At 48.1% G+C, this 22,305-nt stretch overlaps 1 protein-coding gene across 1 annotated transcript; it reads right to left on the bottom strand.

The window, feature by feature from the left end:
* Positions 1 to 308: 308 nt before the first annotated feature.
* Positions 309 to 20,758, bottom strand: LOC144799457 (lysophosphatidic acid receptor 6-like). Its single transcript, XM_078670773.1, has 2 exons — positions 20,308 to 20,758; positions 309 to 2,218 (listed from the first exon to the last, which is right to left on the bottom strand). The coding sequence occupies exons 1-2, from the start codon at positions 20,326 to 20,328 to the stop codon at positions 1,121 to 1,123; spliced, it is 1,119 nt and encodes a 372-aa protein (XP_078526899.1). The 5' UTR covers positions 20,329 to 20,758; the 3' UTR covers positions 309 to 1,120.
* Positions 20,759 to 22,305: the final 1,547 nt, after the last annotated feature.

Genomic DNA, 22,305 nt, shown 5'->3' with positions numbered 1-22,305 from the left:
GACTCCGTGGATGTGTATGGCGCCGTGAAAGGGAATAGATGAGACTCCGTGGATGTGGATGGTGCCATGACAGGTAGTAGGTGAGACTCTGTGGATGTGTATGGCGCTGTGACAGGGAGTGGGTGAGACTCTGTGGATGTCCATGAAGCTGCAATGGGGAGTAGGTGAGACTCCATTGAAAAGAGGAAACCACCCAAAGGGGGAACAAATTGCCACCTGCCAATGACTTATGTAAAAACGGAAATATCTTGCTAGATTCAACCAAGACTGGCATGGATCAAGAATTAAAAAAATTAATTTGATCATACTATTAGTCCTTTTACAATTTATTGGATCATTGAAATATCATATCAAAAATGTAATATATAATAAATAGCCAATATCATAGTAAGTGTGCCCAAAAAAATATAACAGAATTCTTCATTTTTTCTTTTTCTTTTTTTCTCTCTTTACCCCTTAATATTCTCTCTTTCACCCCACAGCATTCATGGTCAGGCACTCAAAGCTCAATCAACAAACTCACTCATCCCACATCTCTATTCAAACCAATTAAGGTGAAAGTTCATATGTACATCAATATGGACACCAGGAATAAGGACAGGATTGACACATATGGCTGTATTGATGCAGAACTATGGAATAAGTAAATGTCTTTTACAGCTCATGCTGCCAGTGCTGTGGGCAATGGATGAAACTCCATTAGATCACATGAGAGGAGTAGGCAGGAATACGTCGCAATCAAAGTGCTTCAGTCAAGAGATGGGAGCTGGAGTGAGACCCCATCAATGCCCTTAAGTCCAGAGCTGTGGGCATTGTGACACTTAGTTCATGCTCCATTGAGGCAGACCCATTGCCCTTCTCAAGAACATAAACGGTGAGGTAGAGGAGTGCTGCCCCCTTATGGTGAGTCCTGCCCTCCCACTTCCTCCAGTGCTTGAGAGGGGTCTGCGGCTTTTTCTTGATGACCACCAAAGGTGCAGTAGAGGAGTCATATTGGTTGGTGGGATCATGCAACCAACCCTATCAGATTGCTTGGCAGGATTCTGGCCATTTGTTGGATGACCACCAAAGATGCGGTAGAGGAGTCTTATTGGTCGGTGGGATCAAGCCAACCACCCTATCAGATTGCTTGGCAAGAGTCTGGCTCTTTGCTGGATGAGTTCGACCGCAGACCTGTGGTTAACCGAGTCAAGGAGGTTATGGTCTTGCTAAACTGGGATGACGTTAGCCTTTTTCCACAACACGTAGGCCTCCACTTGAACTTCTCAGCACCGAAGTAATAGACTAGAGGGTCCAGGCAGGAGTTGAGGCTGGTCAGCGCCATGGTGACGCGACGTGCCTTGTAGGTGAATTGGATGAGTCCGCAGCTGGAGAAGACATTGATGCGCCGCAGGGTGTGGATGAGCTGGATCACGTGATAGGGGACAAAGCAGATGAGAAACACTGCGAGCACTACCAGGATGGTGCGTAGCGCCTTCTTCTTGGCCAACTGAGAGCTGTTCCGTGGCCCGGAGGTATCCAAAAGTTTCCGAGCAATCAAAGGGTAGCAGATGCCGATTACCAGCAGGGGCAGAATAAAGCCCACCACAGCAGCGAAGAGGCTGACACCGGAGATACGCCCTTTCCAGGAGTCCGAGGAGAAGTTCTCCAAGCAGGCAATGTTGCCATTCTCGAACTTGCTCGTGAGTGGACCCTTGAGAGTCAAGTACAAGATGGCTCCTCCCAGAATTACCCAGATCACCACAGAGGCAATAATTCGGTAGAGCGGCTTCTTGAGAGAAAGGGCCTTGATCGGGTGCACCACGGCCAGGTAGCGATCCAAGCAGATACAGGTCAAGAACAGGGTGCTGCCATAGAGGTTGGCAAAGAACAGGGAGCCGGTGATCTTGCAGAGGGCCTCTCCAAAGATCCAGTTGTTGTCCAGGGCATGGTAGACGATTTTGCATGGAAGGGTCAGGACAAAGATGAGGTCAATGGTGGCTAGGTTGACCATGAACACGTTAGCCGGAGAGGTGGTGGTCTTGGTGCTGATGAAGTACCACAGAGCAATGATGTTGCTGACCAGTCCCAGGATGAACACCACGCTGTAGATGATGGGGTACATGATATATTGGAAGTCGGCGCTCTCCACACATGCCGTTTCATTGGTGGTGGTGTTTAGGCTGTTGGATGTGAACCAGCTCTCGGTGTAGGGCATTGCGGACCAGTCTGATGGATCCTGGAAAGGAGAGACAAATAGAAGATTACACAGTGGAACATCTTACTTCAGCATCACATCTTCCATGCCAACCCATGGTCAACAGTGCTTGATTTATAAAAAAAAAAAAAAGAAGTGCCAGGGCCCTCGTCAGGAGGCCACTGCAGCTTTCACAACCCATTGCCCCAACCAGTGCTGCCAATGACAAGACCAACGCAACTACTAACCATCACACTCCTAAAAGTGTGACAGCTCAGACTATTCCAGGCCCCCAAAGCCATACAAATGACTTGGACAGTGTATATTTAGTAATTTTGCTGCATTTTGTATTATTAAACAACTGTTGTTGTGCTCATCCCTAAATTAGCTAAACAGCACCACCATGTGGCAGATTGTACTAAGCGCTGTTTTAGTCAATTGAATGCCAGTACCAAACACAGGAAATCACTGGCTCAAATTAGGCACTTGTGGAATAAAAGAAACAGATCACACATGCCAAGCAGAGGATTTCTTTTACCTCATTGACTCTATACTTCTTCTTTTCCTTTGCTTGCCGTATAATCTCTGCTTTTATATATATGTCTGTTTAAAAAGAGCTTGGTATCTCTACCAAGCAACAACTTTTTACTAATACACTAACATGAGGAGGGACTTTGGCTATGCCAGTTGTATTTCAGCTGCAATACCATCAAATGTGTCACCTACTGCAGTGTGCTCTCTGCCTACAGGGGTAAGAGAGAGCCTGTGAAAGAGCAACAAAGGGTGCAGCCAGGAGCTGTGGAAAGCAGTGTGCCGCAGCGTAGTTTCCTTCAACATAGTTTGGGAAAACCCTTGAAAGAATACATTTGTTGGAACGATGCAAGGAAGCAGTTGTTACACTGCGAAATAGACATAGTAAAACAGTTCCACTGTGCACATCTACTCTGAGGGTTCACATGAGAGTGGCAACGCCGTAGATTGTAATGAAACGTCTGCTCTGTGTCTGCTTGTCCACAATTAATCCAATGGCTACCTTCGAAACTACAATTATTTATTAAATGTTCCTTGGCAAAACAATGCGCAGTGGGTATGCCTTATACCTTCTGGGTTACACACAACATCTTTCACAATGTTGCTCTTCACAAATCATTTATTTACAGAAACAAAACATAATTGGAATGCTCCACACAAAACACCTTTCTAATGTACTGAGAGAGCCAGGACTGCAACCTTGGTGAAGGTGTGTGTTGAATCAGCTCAGGTGAAGGAGTTCCAGGTAAAATGAGAGTTTGCTGTTCAGGTGCTCATTTTTCCCATCCCCAGGAAGCCTTTTTAGGCCATTTTTTGGCCATCTGGGGCCATTGCGGGATGATGAGCCACGACAGCCCGTCACCGGCGGCAAACAGACTTTCAGCTGTGGAAAGTGTTTCTGGACAAGAACTTTTGGTTCCTCCCAATGGCTTGATGGTAGGCGTTCCCGGCAGCCACTTGGTCCGGTGCACATATGAGTGAATTGAGGCCCCCTCTAGAAAAGGCAATGAAACATGTCGGCCTTTCTACTTAAAATGGTCTAAAACATCGTATGGTCTTTAATCATATGTGTTGGCATTATTAATTAAAAGACTAATTACTTGAGGGTCTGTGCAACTCATTTTTAATATTTTTTCTTGTGAGAAAGATACTTCTCCTCCCTCTTAGGGGACCTCAGGGCGTTGATAGAGATGTGTTGTGTGGAAACACAATTAGATAAACAATTCACACACAACATTCCTCTTGAACTTGTTCGGGTCTTGGTTCCTTCAGATGAAGAGGAAAGGTGCAGATCATGGGATTTGAGCAAATTGGAGAAAATATGCCAACCGCTCCATGGTGGTTGCTTGCGTGAGGCTCTCCTTTGCTTTTGCGTCTGGTGTCTTTCGGGTGCACTTGGCAATGGTGGCTCCTTGGGCACCGGCCCGTTGTCATGGTTTTATACATTGACACATGCATGGGGAGGTTCTTGTAGGTTTGCACTAGAGCTTGCCCTTATCGTAAGAGTGAAGTGGGGGACCCCTCAGAATGTTTTAATGTGATTAGGCATGTGTGATGCTCCACTGTCTTATTGTTTGTTTGAGACACTGTGGCAGTGCCATGAAACAGACAGGCCCTGTTCAGACGGCAATGCGTGGCATCCTTCACACTGCTGTCAAGAAATCAGATAATGTTTTATAAAGACATGGCGGCGTGGTTTGAGCTTAAAAAAGTGTTTTGTATTTTTTGGCATACGTGCATTTCCAATACCATTCAATTTAAGCTTTATTTCAATTAAATCAATCATAAAAGCCTATTACCATAAAATACAATAACCAATGCTACCAAACATTTATATAAAAACATTTTTTTTGTCATCAACAATTCCTATATATAGATTTACAATTCATAATTTGTACAAATTTACAACAAACAAAAACATTTACAATCATCAATAAAAACATTGGCCGTTAAAAACAATATATATATATATATATATATATATATATATATATATATATATATATATATATATATATATATATATATATATATATATATATGTATAAAAAACAACTATTCCTTTTAATCATTGCACAAACTTCATGATATACCAAGAATGACGTCCCTGGGTTAAATCACTAACCTGAGATGGGTCGTCCATGGCATTCGCTCTGACCCCAGTGATCTGATTTTTAACAAGCTTTGCACGAATTCTTCAAGACCAACAATACCACTTGGGGTGGATTCCATACATTGCACCGATGCTAGTGCAATTTTGAATCGACACTTTGGGGATGCATGTGAAAAACTTGTATATTGGTGCAGTTTTGTGCTGACTTGTGCAGCACATCAACGTGTTAAATAAAATTACATTTGCACTGACTAACCAGAGCAAACGCGTCCAAACGACGGTGCCCAGTTTCTCCAGCACCAGTGCAATGTAGATAACGTAGCGCCTGGGCCGGGGGTCTAGCCTCTGTGCGCCAACCACAATCTCCCTTGTGGTAATGAGCGTCACGACCTACGCTTTATGTGGGAGGCGCGAGGGCATCTTTAAAATGTCAAAGGTCAAGCATGCAGGCGTGGAGTTGAAATTGTGCTCGAGTGCCTATGAGCGGGGTTTCTAGGCGCTTCGGGAGGTGGGAGGGGGTTGCGTCAGCGAGCCATGTCTCTGCCGAGAGACAGATGTGGTCCAGCCTATCGGAGGCGAGGAGACTTCCCAACAGGGGCTTGCCTCAGAAAGGTGGGGTGGGTGGGCTGGGACAGAGTCAGTCATGGGCAGCCACCAGGCTGGCTCACGAGTAAAGGGCTCCGTCTGGCATCTGAGCCTGGCCTGCACGTCACATGATGCTTCGATCCGAGCAGGGTGGGCACAACCCTTTTTACTCATTAGTTAAATATACCGGGTGCTATCAATGCCTGTTATTCACAGTGCTGTCATGAAAATGCCATATTGAGCCAGCAAACCCTTCATAGAACAGGTTCTTTTGCAATTCTTTGGTTGCACAAGAGCACAGAACCGCCTGAGCAGGCCCCGTCACGTGCACCGCGGCTGGCGAGGGCTGGCACTGTACAGAGCCAGAGTGGTGAAAAGACGTGCCTGCGGGGGGGCGGGCGTGCCCACCTACCACAGGGTACCGCGGGCTCTGTGCGAGTCTGTGCAAACCCCGTGCCGGTGCCTGCCCAGAGCTGGCAAGCTGCGGACAATCAGGGGTGCGGCCCGAGGTGTGCAATCATTACAAGTTGCCACTGTTTGTTTTGGATTTAATAGGAGCCGCCTCGGGCTTCCTTCCCGCGCGAGGCCGGGTGGGAAGGCGCTGTCCTTCATCCTTCCCGCATCGTGTGTGTAAGAGGATGGGTTACATCGTAGTGGGGGGCGGGGGAGTCCATGCCAGGTTTTCAAGGGGACCTCGAGTGACAAATGAGTAACTGTCGTTCATTTCTTGAATGCAAATATCTCGTCGGTATCCTGCATGGATCCGGCGGTCCTGGACTTTCGCTGGACATCCCGCGCTAGAGACATTAGTTTGATGCAAGGCTCACCAGTATTGACGTCGTTGTAACCCTTTCACTCTTCCACCAATCGCAGGGGCATGACCTCGGGTAACACGCCTGCAGCTTCACCGTACACTCCATCGCTTTCTTACTCTGAGCACAACGCATTTCACTGTTTAACAAACTACACAACTTTCAGCATTCGGGCCAACATATTTCTTGTGACGTTTTTTGACATTTTATTTCCTGAACTGCTGTTTTCTCGAGAAAGTTAGCTCATTTTATTTTGAACAAACTGCTGAGACTGCTGATAATCACTTTCTGTGTATGGTACAAGACACACTTATTTATATTAATGAACAGCAAGTGAAGTAAAGGTAGTCGAGATGGAAAGACAACGGTTGTATGAGTTAAACAGAAGCCCGTGCACATGACATGCTGCTGAAATATTGAGATATTAGAAAAGCCTGAAAATGTGCATCACTGCAGTGACGTGCGTTTTACAGGATACGCAGATCAAGAGGGAAAGGACTTCTTGCCTAGAAAAAACCCGCCAATTCACCTGTTGTAGTCATCCTGCGGTGTTTCCAAAAGGCGCTCAACTTTGGCGCAGTGAATGGTGATGGCTGTAGGTTGGCATTAGTTTATTGGGGGCGAGGGGGTGGCTGGGGGGTGTGCTCTTGTGGCACAGTTACATTCTAGTCCGTGGCCCTAAAATATAAGTTCAAACTCCATCTTCCCTCGTCAACAAGTTGTGTGATCCTGAGCAAATCACTTTGGGGCAGATTTACAAGTCACTTGCGCCACCTTTGCGTCACTTTTAACATGGGAAAAGTGACGCAAAATTGGCCGCAAGGGGCTCGTAAATCTACCCCTTTATTTCCATGTACCCCAACTTACTTCTCTGCTAAAAAAAAATTGTGTGCATAGTGACATTTAATGGTATTTATTTTGTTTAACTTAACCATTGGAATAGCAGACGCATATATGCATACATTTTTAGACAATGTGATGTCACAGTCTGCCCATAGTGTGCGGATGTTTGTTTATTTGGCACAGTAGTTTGTGGACAGGGCCTTAGCACGTGGAAAGGCTGCTGCGGGCCGAGGCTTCCACTCAAAGCCCCGGGCTAGGGTGAAGGGATAGCCCATGAGAGCCGCACGCATGCTGGATTTCAGTACTCCTGGGTCCGCCGGGTACTGGCACGCCTCAGCCTTACAAACCAGCAGAACACACATGGCGCACCTCTACAAAAGATGTTGAAGGCTCCTGTCATCGCTCCACTGTATGCACAGTCCTCCTCCTTCCAAAAAATACAAAAAAAACTGCACAATAACGAAAGTCGAACTGAGCAGAAATCATTCATCTTTTAGTCTGATTACTATATTAAATGCAACTCATTAAAGAACGATATGGAAAAACATCCTAATTATCCCTGGGTGCAATTATAATTACACCAGCGACATTCGCAAAATTACAGAATTTTGAGTTGTGGGAAAAGTCAGATGCACTTCGAGTGGAAGGAAATCTCGCGAGATAGGTCATCGGGGCTGGTTTAGTCTGAACAGGTCCTGGGACATTTTCTGCGTAAACCGGGCTCCTGCCAGTATCTCGGAAGCTGTGTTCTCGCTGAAGAAAAGTATCGCGAGATACCAGCAAACTACTGTGCTCACACTGTATTCCAGGGGTACAAACACTGGTCACTTACGCGATATGACCAATATCGGGAAGTTTGCGTAATGACTGTAACACAAACTGCCTGAATTTACGCAAATTACGCATCCTACTTTAGATTTTGTCCGGTCTAAAAATAACCTGAATGCTTTGATGCTCGCACATGGCGAGACCAAGAAAGACACAAAAGGACATATGTGTCATCTACATCATGATGGGATGGATTAAACCAACCTCTTCTGCAATAAATAAACAAAGTTTGGTACACATTTGAGGCCTTTGGAGTCCTATGTACCATACTCCAGATTGGATGCCAGGCTTTCACAGGGCAGAGGGTGTCACAATCTTGCTGCCACAATCTTGCTGCCACTTTCAATTCAGCCGTGGATTTGGCTGACACCGGCTCAGAAGAAGGCACAATGGGTGAAACACATTACACAACACCATCTGCACAGTGCCAGGGAGCACACAATGAGCCCAGCAAGCCCAGGGAGGGGGTTGCAGAAAACCGAAACTGGTTTGTTACCGCATATCCGGTGCGATACAAAGAGCGCCTAACAAAGCAAACAAATCTGTTCCCACGTGCAGGCCACGCTCGCGTGTGTGTGTGCCACTCGGACAGAACCGGGCTGAAGGTCTGGCTAAGGTACTGACAGGGCAGAGAAGCGGGCATCTCATGCCAGCACTTAACACCTGCAGCTTCACAGGAGCGGCTTCACCAGGGGACACATTTAAGCCCAGGGGTGAGACCTCCCAACCCCACATCATGCACAACACCTTCAAACCTAAGCTCAACATCACACCACATCAGGGAGAGCACTGCCATCAGGAATGCAAAGATAATACCATGCACACAGCATCCTAACAAAAAACAAATACCACCGCAGGCATCGCTCATCTCCGCATAGTCTCAGGGGTTGGAAGTTCTCAACTCGAGGAGACCTCCAGGATGAAATCACAACCAGAAGTTAAGAGGCACACAACATCCTAACAACAAACAAATACCACCGCAGGCATCGCTCATCTCTGCATAGTCTAAGGGGGTGGAAGTCCTCAACTCAAGGAGAATTCCAGGATGAAATCACAACCAGAAGTTAACATGCACACAACATCCCAACAACAAACAATTACCACCGCAGGCATCGCTCATCTCAGCATAGTCTCAGGGGTTGGAAGTCCTCAACTCAAGGAGACCTCCAGGATGAAATCACAACCAGAAGTTAAGAGGCACACAACATCCTAACAACAAACAAATACCACCGCAGGCATCGCTCATCTCTGCATAGTCTAAGGGGTTGGAAGTCCTCAACTCAAGGAGAATTCCAGGATGAAATCACAACCAGAAGTTAACATGCACACAACATCCCAACAACAAACAAATACCACCGCAGCATCGCTCATCTCCGCATAGTTTCAGGGGTTGGAAGTCCTCAACTCGAGGAGACCTCCAGGATGAAATCACAACCCGAAGTTAAGAGGCACACAACATCCCAACAACAAACAAATACCACCTCAGGCATGGCTCATCTCCGCATAGTCTCAGGGGTTGGAAGTCCTCAACTCAAGGAGACCTCCAGGATGAAATCACAACCAGAAGTTAAGAGGGACACAACATCCTAATGACAAACAAATACCACCAGAGGCATCGCTCATCTCTGCAGGTTGGAAGTCCTCAACTCAAGGAGGCCTCCAGGATGAAATCACAACCAGAAGTTAACAGGCACACAATATCCTAACAACAAACAAATACCACCGCAGGCATCACTCCTCAACTCAAGGAGACTTCCAGGATGAAAATCACAACCAGAAGTTAACAGGCACACAACATCCTAACAACAAACAAATACCACCACAGGCATCACTCATCTCCACATAGTCTCAGGGGTTGGAAGTCCTCAACTCAAGGAGACCTCCAGGATGAAAATCACAACCACAAGTTAAGAGGCACACAACATCCTAACAACAAACAAATATCACCACAGGCATCGCTCATCTCCACATAGTCTCAGGGGTTGGAAGTCCTCAACTCAAGGAGACCTCCAGGATGAAATCACAACCACAAGTTAAGAGGCACACCACATCCTAACTACAAACAAATACAACCGTAGGCATCGCTCATTCGCATAGTCTCAAGGGTTGGAAGTCCTTAACTCAAGGAGGCCTCCAGGATGAAATCACAACTAGAAGTTAAGAGGCACACAACATCCTAACAACAAACAAATACCACCGCAGGCATCACCTCTCAACTCAAGGAGACTTCCAGGATGAAAATCACAACCAGAAGTTAACAGGCACACAACATCCTAACAACAAACAAATACCACCGCAGGCATGGCTCATCTCCGCATAGTCTCAGAGGTTGGAAGTCCTCAACTCAAGGAAGCCTCCAGGATGAAATCACAACCAGAAGTTAAGAGGCACACAACATCCTAATAAAAAACAAATACCACCGCAGTCATCACTCCTCTACTCAAGGAGACTTCCGGGATGAAAATCACAACCAGAAGTTGGCACCCAGGGGAGCAAGGAGCCAATGGAGATCCAGAGAGACAGCACACAACCACTTACCAATCCTCAAAGATAGCAGCTTAAAATAAACCCTACCACCTACCTAACCTCAAACAATGGGAACATGAAATACACACAACCACCTGATGAAACGCAAACAAAAGGATCATAAAATATACACAACTCTCTCCCCAACTTTAAAGAATATGAACATGAAATACACACACCCACTTACCGAACCTCAAACAATAGGAGCATGAACTTCACACAACCACCTGACAAAACTTAAAGAATAGAAGCATGAACTGCATGCAACCACCTACCGAACCTCAAACAATGGAAACGTGAAATATTCTCAACTATCTTCCAGACTTTAAAGAATATGAGCATGAAATACACACAGCCACTTGCCAAACCTCACACAATAGTAATTGAAACACACACAACCATGTGCCGACCATTAAAGAATAGGAGCGGGAAATACATATAATTAGGTACCATGCTTCAAACAATAGGAGCATGAAATACACACAACCCCCTACCAGACTGCAAACAATAGGAGCACAAAATACACCCAATCAGCTGGCAGACCCCAAACAGAAGGAAAGCGAAATACACAAAACCACCTGGTGAGCCTCAAAAAGAAAAACCTCAAAATACAACCACCTACCGAACCTCAATCAGCAGGGTCACGTAATACACACAACAATCTACTGAACCTCAAATCATAGGAGCACGAACTGCACACAACCACCCAACGAGCCCCAAAGAAAAGTAGCAGGAAATGTACACAGCTACCTCCTGAACTTCAATCAAACAATAGGACACGAATACACAAAGCCAACTGCTGGAACTTAAAAATAGGAGCTCGAAATACACACAACCATCTGCTGAATCTCCAACAGCAGGAGTGCAAAATAGATCCAATCAACTCCCGAATCTTAAACAGTTTGAGAATAAAATAAACACAACCACCTACCGAATCTCAAACAATAGGACACAAAATAACCACCCAGTGGCGTAACAAAACTTGAGGGGGCCCCCCTGCAAAGCACAAGGAGGGCCCCCCCCCCCAGCGGCCCAGCCCACCACCTACTACTTTGCCCTACCACGGGTCAAAATTCAGGACAGGAGGTTAAAATTCAGGACATAACTTCGGGACAAAAGGCAAGTTTTACAGACACATCAGAGGAGGTTCTGCAATAGTATATAAGTAAGCACATCCATATCCAAACATATTCAACCATTTGCAAACCTATCCATCATGTATCCTTCCAACCATCATTTCACTCATCCATCCCTCCATCCACCCTTTCACTCATCCATCCATTATCCCTCCATCCACCCTTTCACTCAACACTTTGAGTTCCCAACACTTTGAAAAACCCACACGTGTGGAGCACAGATGCTGACATTTGATGCTCTGACTTATGAAGCATGTACAACTCTTAAGGTACTTAGAATCGCCATGGAGGGTATTTTAAGTAACTCGTGAAAAGGTGGGAAGGTTGCGAAAGCTGAAGGTGGCCAGTGCTCTGTCCTGTCATTGATGCGCGTCTATTACATGAAGCACGGTGCTGTGTGCAGCCAGTGCAACGGTGAAGGATGGCAGTACAGTTTATAGGTGTGCTGGGGAAATGAATTGGATTGTGTGCAATGTCACCACCACAGCTATTCACCAGTATCCATAGCTGCTGTCCCCTTGTTCCGAGCAGTCCCCAGCTTTGCCTTTGCTCCTACACCATATATGTGATAAGGCCGCCTCCCACTTGCGGGTGTGAGGTGCTTTCAAATGGTTGGTTCAATGTCCAGATGGATGAATGACCTGCTATGACTGAAAGGAAGAACATAGCTGTGGTATCACTGGCCACATAGCTGTGGTATCACTGGCCACATATCTGTGCTATCGCTGGCCATATATCTGTGGTATCACTTGCCACATAGCTGTGGTATCACTGGCCACATAGCTGTGGTATCACTGGCCACATAGCTGTGGTATCACTGGCCACATAGCTGTGGTATCACTGGCCACATAGCTGTGGTATCACTGGCCACATAGCTGTGGTATCACTGGCCACATATCTGTGGTATCACTGGCCACATATCTGTGGTATCACTGGCCACATAGCTGTGGTATCACTGGCCACATAGCTGTGGTATCACTGGCCACATATCTGTGGTATCACTGGCCACGTATCCGTGGTATCACTGGCCACATAGCTGTGGTATCACTGGCCACATAGCTGTGGTATCACTGGCCACATAGCTGTGGTATCACTGGCCACGTATCTGTGGTAACACTGGCCACATATCGGTGGTATCACTGGCCACATATCTGTGGTATCACTGGCCATATATCTGTGGTATCACTGGCCACATATCTGTGGTATCACTGGCCACATAGCTGTGGTATCACTGGCCACATAGCTGTGGTATCACTGGCCACATAGCTGTGGTATCACTGGCCACATAGCTGTGGTATCACTGGCCACTTAGCTGTGGTATCACTGGCCATATATCTGTGGTATCACTGGCCACGTATCTGTGGTATCACTGGCCATGTATCCGTGGTATCACTGGCCACATATCTGTGGTATCACTGGCCACATAGCTGTGGTATCACTGGCCACATATCTGTGGTATCACTGGCCACATATCTGTGGTATCACTGGCCACATATCGGTGGTATCACTGGCCACATAGCTGTGGTATCACTGGCCACATATCTGTGGTATCACTGGCCACATATCTGTGGTATCACTGGCCACATAGCTGTGGTATCACTTGCCACATAGCTGTGGTATCACTGGCCATGTATCCGTGGTATCACTGGCCACATAGCTGTGGTATCACTGGCCACATAGCTGTGGTATCACTGGCCACATATCTGTGGTATCACTGGCCACATATCTGTGGTATCACTGGCCACATATCTGTGGTATCACTGGCCACATACCTGTGGTATCACTGGCCACGTATCTGTGGTATCACTGGCCATATATCTGTGGTATCACTGGCCACGTATCCGTGGTATCACTGGCCACATATCTATGGTATCACTGGCCACATAGCTGTGGTATCACTGGCCACATAGCTGTGGTATCACTGGCCACATAGCTGTGGTATCACTGGCCACATAGCTGTGGTATAACTGGCCACATAGCTGTGGTATCACTGGCCACATATCTGTGGTATCACTGGCCACGTATCCGTGGTATCACTGGCCACATATCTATGGTATCACTGGCCACATATCGGTGGTATCACTGGCCACATATCTATGGTATCACTGGCCACATAGCTGTGGTATCACTGGTCACATATCCGTGGTATCACTGGCCATATATCTGTGGTATCACTGGCCATATATCTGTGGTATCACTGGCCACGTATCCATGGCATCACTGGCCACGTATCCATGGTATCACTGGCCACATAGCTGTGGTATCACTGGCCACATATCGGTGGTATCACTGGCCACATAGCTGTGGTATCACTGGCCACATATCTGTGGTATCACTGGTCACGTATCCGTGGTATCACTGGCCACATATCTATGGTATCACTGGCCACATAGCTGTGGTATCATTGGCCACGTATCTGTGGTATCACTGGCCACGTATCCATGGTATCACTGGCCACATATCTATGGTATCACTGGCCACATATCTATGGTATCACTGGCCACATATCGGTGGTATCACCTGCCATATATCTGTGGTATCACTGGCCACATATCTGTGGTATCACTGGCCACATATCTGTGGTATCACTGGCCACATATCTGTGGTATCACTGGCCACATAGCTGTGGTATCACTGGCCACATATCTATGGTATCACTGGCCACATACCTGTGGTATCACTGGCCACATATCTATGGTATCACTGGCCACATATCGGTGGAATCACTGGCCACATATCTATGGTATCACTGGCCACATAGCTGTGGTATCACTGGCCACATAGCTGTGGTATCACTGGCCATATATCTGTGGTATCACTGGCCACGTATCCATGGTATCACTGGCCACATATCTATGGTATCACTGGCCACATAGCTGTGGTATCACTGGCCACATATCGGTGGTACCACTGGCCACATAGCTGTGGTATCACTGGCCACATAGCTGTGGTATCACTGGCCACATATCTGTGGTATCACTGGCCACGTATCTGTGGTATCACTGGCCACGTATCCGTGGTATCACTGGCCACATATCTATGGTATCACTGGCCACATAGCTGTGGTATCACTGGCCACATATCTGTGGTATCACTGGCCATATATCTGTGGTATCACTGGCCACGTATCCATGGTATCACTGGCCACATATCTATGGTATCACTGGCCACATAGCTGTGGTATCACTGGCCACATATCTATGGTATCACTGGCTACGTATCCATGGTATCACTGGCCACATATCTTTGGTATCACTGGCCACATAGCTGTGGTATCACTGGCCACATATCTGTGGTATCACTGGCCATATATCTGTGGTATCACTGGCCACGTATCCGTGGTATCACTGGCCACGTATCTATGGTATCACTGGCCACATATCTATGGTATCACTGGCCACATAGCTGTGGTATCACTGGCCACATAGCTATGGTATCACTGGCTACTGTCCATGGTATCACTGGCCACATATCTTTGGTATCACTGGCCACATAGCTGTGGTATCACTGGCCACATGTCGGTGGTATCACTGGCCACATATCTGTGGTATCACTGGCCACGTATCTGTGGTATCATTGGCCACATATCTGTGGTATCATTGGCCACATATCTGTGGTATCACTGGCCACATATCTGTAGTATCACTGGCCACATATCTGTAGTATCACTGGCCACATATCGGTGGTATCACTGGCCACATATCGGTGGTATCACTGGCCACGTATCTGTGGTATCACTGGCCACGTATCTGTGGTATCATTGGCCACGTATCTGTGGTATCACTGGCCACGTATCCGTGGTATCACTGGCCACATAGCTGTGGTATCACTGGCCACATAGCTGTGGTATCACTGGCCACATAGCTGTGGTATCACTGGCCACATAGCTGTGGTATCACTGGCCACATATCTGTAGTATCACTGGCCACATATCGGTGGTATCACTGGCCACATATCTGTGGTATCACTGGCCACGTATCTGTGGTATCATTGGCCACGTATCTGTGGTATCACTGGCCACGTATCCGTGGTATCACTGGCCACGTATCTGTGGTATCACTGGCCACATAGCTGTGGTATCACTGGCCACATAGCTGTGGTATCACTGGCCACATAGCTGTGGTATCACTGGCCACATATCTGTGGTATCACTGGCCACGTATCTGTGGTATCACTGGCCACGTATCCGTGGTATCACTGGCCACATATCTATGGTATCACTGGCCACATATCTATGGTATCACTGGCCACATAGCTGTGGTATCACTGGCCACATAGCTGTGGTATCACTGGCCACATATCCGTGGTATCACTGGCCATATATCTGTGGTATCACTGGCCACGTATCCATGGTATCACTGGCCACATATCTATGGTATCACTGGCCACATAGCTGTGGTATCACTGGCCACATATCGGTGGTATCACTGGCCACATAGCTGTGGTATCACTGGCCACATAGCTGTGGTATCACTGGCCATGTATCCGTGGTATCACTGGCCACATATCTATGGTATCACTGGCCACATAGCTGTGGTATCACTGGCCACATATCTATGGTATCACTGGCTACGTATCCGTGGTATCACTGGCCACATATCTTTGGTATCACTGGCCACATAGCTGTGGTATCACTGGCCACATATCTGTGGTATCACTGGCCACATATCGGTGGTATCACTGGCCACATATCTATGGTATCACTGGCCACATATCGGTGGTATCACTGGCCACATATCTATGGTATCACTGGCCACATAGCTGTGGTATCACTGGCCACATATCTGTGGTATCACTGGCCATATATCTGTGGTATCACTGGCCATATATCTGTGGTATCACTGGCCACGTATCCATGGTATCACTGGCCACATATCTGTGGTATCACTGGCCACAAATCTATGGTATCACTGGCCACAAATCTATGGTATCACTGGCCACATAGCTGTGGTATCACTGGCCATATATCTGTGGTATCACTGGCCACGTATCCGTGGTATCACTGGCCACATATCGGTGGTATCACTTGCCACATATCTGTGGTATCACTGGCCACATAGCTGTGGTATCACTGGCCACATATCTGTAGTATCACTGGCCACGTATCTTTGGTATCATTTATTTATTGCAGAGTTTTATATAGCGCGAACTAGAACCAAACCGAATCAGTTATCAGAGCGCTTTACATAGCACCAGTTACGTTACATGAGGACACACTTTCATTTTTTTAGGCACGGGGAGATTAAGTGATTTGCCCAGAATCACAGGGGGTTTTTGGCGTCCTTACCGAGACTCGAACCCAGATCCCGAGGTCCGAGGTCGAGCGCCTTAGCCGTTAGGCCAACCCCTCTCCCCTGGACACACTACACCAGACGTTCACTCGTCAACTGGACACAATGCACCAGACATTCACTCCTTAGTTGGGCACAATGCACCAGACATTCACTTCTTAATTGGGCACAATGCACCAGACATTCACTACTTAGTTGGACACAATGCACCAGACATTCACTACTTAGTTGAACACAATGCACCAGACATTCACTCCTTAGTTGGGCACAATGCACCAGATGTTCATTCCTCAGTTGGACACACTACACCAGACGTTCATTCGTCAACTGGACACAATGCACCAGACATTCACTCCTTAGTTGGGCACAATACACCAGACATTCACTCCTTAGTTGGGCACAATGCACCAGACATTCACTACTTAGTTGGGCACAATGCACCAGACATTCACTCCTTAGTTGGGCACAATGCACCAGAGATTCACTCCTTAGTTGGGCACAATGCACCAGACGTTCGCTCCTCAGTTGGGCACAATGCACCAGACATTCACTCCTTAGTTGGGCACAACGCACCAGACATTGGGCACAACGCACCAGACATTCACTCCTTAGTTGGGCACAATGCACCAGACGTTCGCTCCTCAGTTGGGCACAATGCACCAGTCATTCACTCCTTAGTTGGGCACAATGCACCAGACATTCACTCCTTAGTTGGGCACAATGCACCAGACGTTCATTCCTCAGTTGGACACAATGCAACAGACATTAACTCCTTAGTTGGGCACACTGCACCAGACATTCACTCCTTAGTTGGGCACAATGCACCAGACGTTCATTCCTCAGTTGGACACCCTGCACCAGACGTTCGCTCCTCAGTTGGGCACAATGCACCAGACATTCACTCCTTAGTTGGGCACAATGCACCAGACATTCACTCCTTAGTTGGGCACAATGCACCAGATGTTCATTCCTCAGTTGGACACACTACACCAGACGTTCACTCGTCAACTGGACACAATGCACCAGACATTCACTCCTTAGTTGGGCACAATGCACCAGACATTCACTCCTTAGTTGGGCACAATGCACCAGACATTCACTCCTTAGTTGGGCACAATGCACCAGACATTCCCTCCTTAGTTGGGCACAATGCACCAGACGTTTGCTCCTCAGTTGGGCACAATGCACCAGACATTCACTCCTTAGTTGGGCACAATGCACCAGACATTCACTCCTTAGTTGGGCACAATGCACCAGCCGTTCGCTCCTCAGTTGGGCACAATGCACCAGACGTTCATTCCTCAGTTGGACACCGTGCACCAGACGTTCGCTCCTCTGTTGGACACAGTACACCAGACGTTCACTCCTCAGTTGGACACCCTGCACCAGACGTTCGCTCCTCTGTTGGACACAGTGCACCAGACGTTCGCTCCTCAGTTGGACACAATGCACCAGACATTCACCCCTTAGTTGGGCACAATGCACCAGACGTTCGCTCCTCAGTTGGGCACAATGCACCAGACATTCACTCCTTAGTTGGGCACAATGCACCAGACATTCACTCCTTAGTTGGGCACAATGCACCAGACGTTCGCTCCTCAGTTGGGCACAATGCACCAGACGTTCATTCCTCAGTTGGACACCCTGCACCAGACGTTCGCTCCTCAGTTGGACACAATGCAACAGACATTAACTCCTTAGTTGGACACCCTGCACCAGACGTTCCCTCCTTAGTTGGACACAATGCACCAGACATTCACTCCTTAGTTGGGCAGAATGCACCAGACATTCACTCCTTAGTTGGGCACAATGAACCAGACATTCACTCCTTAGTTGGGCACAATGCACCAGACGTTCATTCATCAGTTGGACACAATGCAACAGACATTAACTCCTTAGTTGGACACCCTGCACCAGACGTTCGCTCCTCAGTTGGACACAATGCAACAGACATTAACTCCTTAGTTGGACACCCTGCACCAGACGTTCACTCCTCAGTTGGACACAGTGCACCAGATGTTCGCTCCTCAGTTGGACACAATGCACCAGATATTCACTCCTTATTTGGGCACAATGCACCAGACATTCACTCCTTAGTTGGGCACAATGCACCAGACGTTCGCTCCTCAGTTGGGCACAATGCACCAGTCATTCACTCCTTAGTTGGGCACAATGCACCAGACATTCACTCCTTAGTTGGGCACAATGCACCAGACGTTCATTCCTCAGTTGGACACAATGCAACAGACATTAACTCCTTAGTTGGACACCCTGCACTAGACGTTCCCTCCTCAGTTGGACACAATGCACCAGACGTTCGCTCCTCAGTTGGACACAATGCACCAGACATTCACTCCTTAGTTGGGCACAATGCACCAGACATTCACTCCTTAGTTGGGCACAATGCACCAGACATTCACTCCTTAGTTGGGCACAATGCACCAGACATTCACTCCTTAGTTGGGCACAATGCACCAGACGTTCGCTCCTCAGTTGGGCACAATGCATCAGACATTCACTCCTTAGTTGGGCACAATGCACCAGACATTCACTCCTTAGTTGGGCACAATGCACCAGATATTCACTCCTTATTTGGGCACAAGCACAATACACTCCTCAGTTGGGCACAAACACAGCCCTCCAGACGACTATTCCAGAGGAACTAGACACATTACTCCAGATAGGGTCTCCAGAACTAGACACAATACACCAGACATGGAGTGTTGTGGCATAACACACCATGTGGCCCTAGATGCACCAGAGGTGTTATACAGAGATATTATGAAACACATCAGAGTGTTGCACACAGCCTCTGATTCCGCACATCAAGCAATGCCGTCTTTAGGGTTTTAGCGCTGTGAATCGCGCGCCGTCCTCTAAGCACTAGGGTGCATATCATGCACCGCCCAAACTCACCGTGCCTGACACATTCCTCGGATCTGAAGTCCCTGCGCTGCCGCCCCAAAGAACCCAGGCTAAGGGATCCCCAAGTCCAGAAACAGGAGAAACTCTGAAAAGGCGGATAGGGAAGCTTCCATACACCCCCCCCCCCCCCCCTACCACGCATCTGGGGACCACGAGACAGAGGTGTGCAGGGAAACACTGAAAGTGAAATGTGAGGACTCTATGGGATATTTTGGGATTCCAAGAAAGAAGAATGCAGGGGACGCCAGGAAGTGCAATTTGGGAAACTCCAGAAGTTTGGGGAAAGAAAGCAAGAGGGGTTTTGGAAATTTCGGATGGAGGCGCTTGAGGCGAGGTGTCTGAAGGCGTTTGACCGTCCTACAGGTTGAAGAGCTTTGGAAAACATAAGGCAGAGAGAGGGGTTTGGGAGAGGACAGTGGTAGGGGTATGGGCGGGGGGAGGGGCTCCGTTGTGTCAGTGTGGAGACTGAACCCTAAAGGACAGCGCAGACCCCCTTCATGAACTGAGCATCAGAGGTCGAGAGATGGAGTGAGATACTCACCCTGGTTGTGAGATGTGCCATGGTACCCAAGGATGGAAGCGGTGGCCCTGGCTCAACCGGGCCCTCAAACGCGGTGGCCCTTGATTAGAAGTGCCAGTGAAGGCTGCGAGTTTTGTCCAGCCTCGCCAGCCGTAGACGGGGTCGTTGCTCAGGATTGCCACAGAGGCGGTGGTCCTAGGTGAGAATTACCAGTCGCGGTTTGTGGCCCCCCCTTCAGCCGCCTCAACGGGGCAAGTCGTGGCCTCTGGTCTTCCTCAGCCTTCTGAGTCAGGGCCCGCACACTGGCGCGAATTCAAGTGGTCGCCCAGGGCACGCACACTGGCCAGTTGGGACTAGTGTGCAGCCCGGCACCAAGAAGACTGTTCCTTTCGCAGCTCAGGAGACAGGCTGGCCAGGTGGGACTAGTGGACAGTCTCGTCGCAGCCCAGGGGGCAGGCTGGCCAGGTGGCACTAGTGGACAGTCTCGTCGCAGCCCAGGGGTCAGGCTGGCCACTGATGGCAGTCTCGCGGTGAGAGCTGCAGTCGCCAATACTCGTGCCCCGTCGCCCTCGGCTCTCCTCTCCCTCGCTCGGTGAAGGGAGCTCTGACTCTGAGGAGCGCGGGCCAGAGGGAGGTTTAAAGAGCCGCCTCCTCCCCCGCACCGCCCGCTGGGCGGAGGGGCCGGGCTTGCCAGGCCTCACCTCTCCCATCACTCTCACCCGGCCCTCCTGAGGGGCGCCCCCCTCCCTCCGCCCTCCAGGAATGCATGTGACCCCAGCGCAGGCTTGGAATTCCCCCAGTGATGCAGGGAGCCTTCCCGGCAGGAGGGACGGAGGGGAGGGACGCGGGAGAGGGAAAGGGGCAGGGGGCAGGCAGAGTGAGAGGGAAAGGGGCAGGGAGCGGCAGTGCGGGGGAGAAGAGAACGCAGAGGGGCATGTCAGGATTGTTCCTGAGTCGGGCGCAATAGCAAGATAGCGCCGCATAATAATGGGACACGGACACTTATTCTAGTTCTTGCGTGGTCCCAACTAACTGGCCGGGGCCACGCCTCCTTTATTTATCCTGTACGCGGCATTGCACGCCGCCGCGTAGGCGCACGCCTACGTGCGCAATAAACTAGACCGCAACATTGCGGTCCCACAACATTACATTCCTTTCAACCTTTAATAGAGAATCAAAACTACTAGGATGCAGATGCACTCAAGCATTTGAATAGACAGTAATACAACAAGCATTGAAAATGCAATAGGTCTCGCAGCATTAGAGTTAGTGCTTTTAGAATTGTTTATGGTTTTTTTTTGTAAATCTTTAGCATTTTTGTTTCCTGTAGCCAATGCTAAAGAATTTCAAAAAAAAAAAGCCATAAACATTTCTAAAAGCTCTGAAATGCAGTCTGAAATGCTGGATATATATTCAGTACAGATACACTATATTGTTAATGAAGACATAGGATATAATATGTTGTACTGTATACACACAATTAGATGGGAACGTGCTGTGTGTGTCAGCGATTGAAAGAGACTGCACTCAGAGTTGCTGTGCGCATCAGCGAAAAGATTGCAGAGTAGACACGCAATACTTGTACTAAAGTGTTGTGCGATTGTACTGTAGGCACGCAATTTAAAATCCAGCTAAACGCGTCAGCAGAGTTGCTGTGCGCATCAGCGAGTGAACTGTAAACTAGACACGCAGTTTTAAAATCAAGATGTGCGTATCAGCGAAAAGATTGCAGGGTAGACGACCAAATACTTGTACAAAAGTGCTCTGCGTGTCAGCGAAAGAACGTAAAAGTCTGCACTGGGCACTGCTGTGCGAGTCTGCAAGAAAGCATGGAGCTGCTGTGCGCATCAGTGAGTAAACTGTAAAGTAGGCACGCAATTTAAAATCCAACTGTGCGCGTCAGCGCCGCGGAGTTGCTGTGTGCATCAGCGAGTGAACTGTAACTTATACACACAATTTTAAAATCAAGCTGTGCGTATCAGCGAAAGGATTGCAGGGTAGACATGCAAATACTTGCAC

This window comes from Lissotriton helveticus, chromosome 12, assembly GCF_964261635.1.
Source record: "Lissotriton helveticus chromosome 12, aLisHel1.1, whole genome shotgun sequence".
NCBI classification, from domain to species: domain Eukaryota; kingdom Metazoa; phylum Chordata; class Amphibia; order Caudata; family Salamandridae; genus Lissotriton; species Lissotriton helveticus.
The sequence above is the reverse complement of the archived record's forward strand: the minus strand, read 5'-3'. Positions and strand labels throughout refer to the sequence as shown.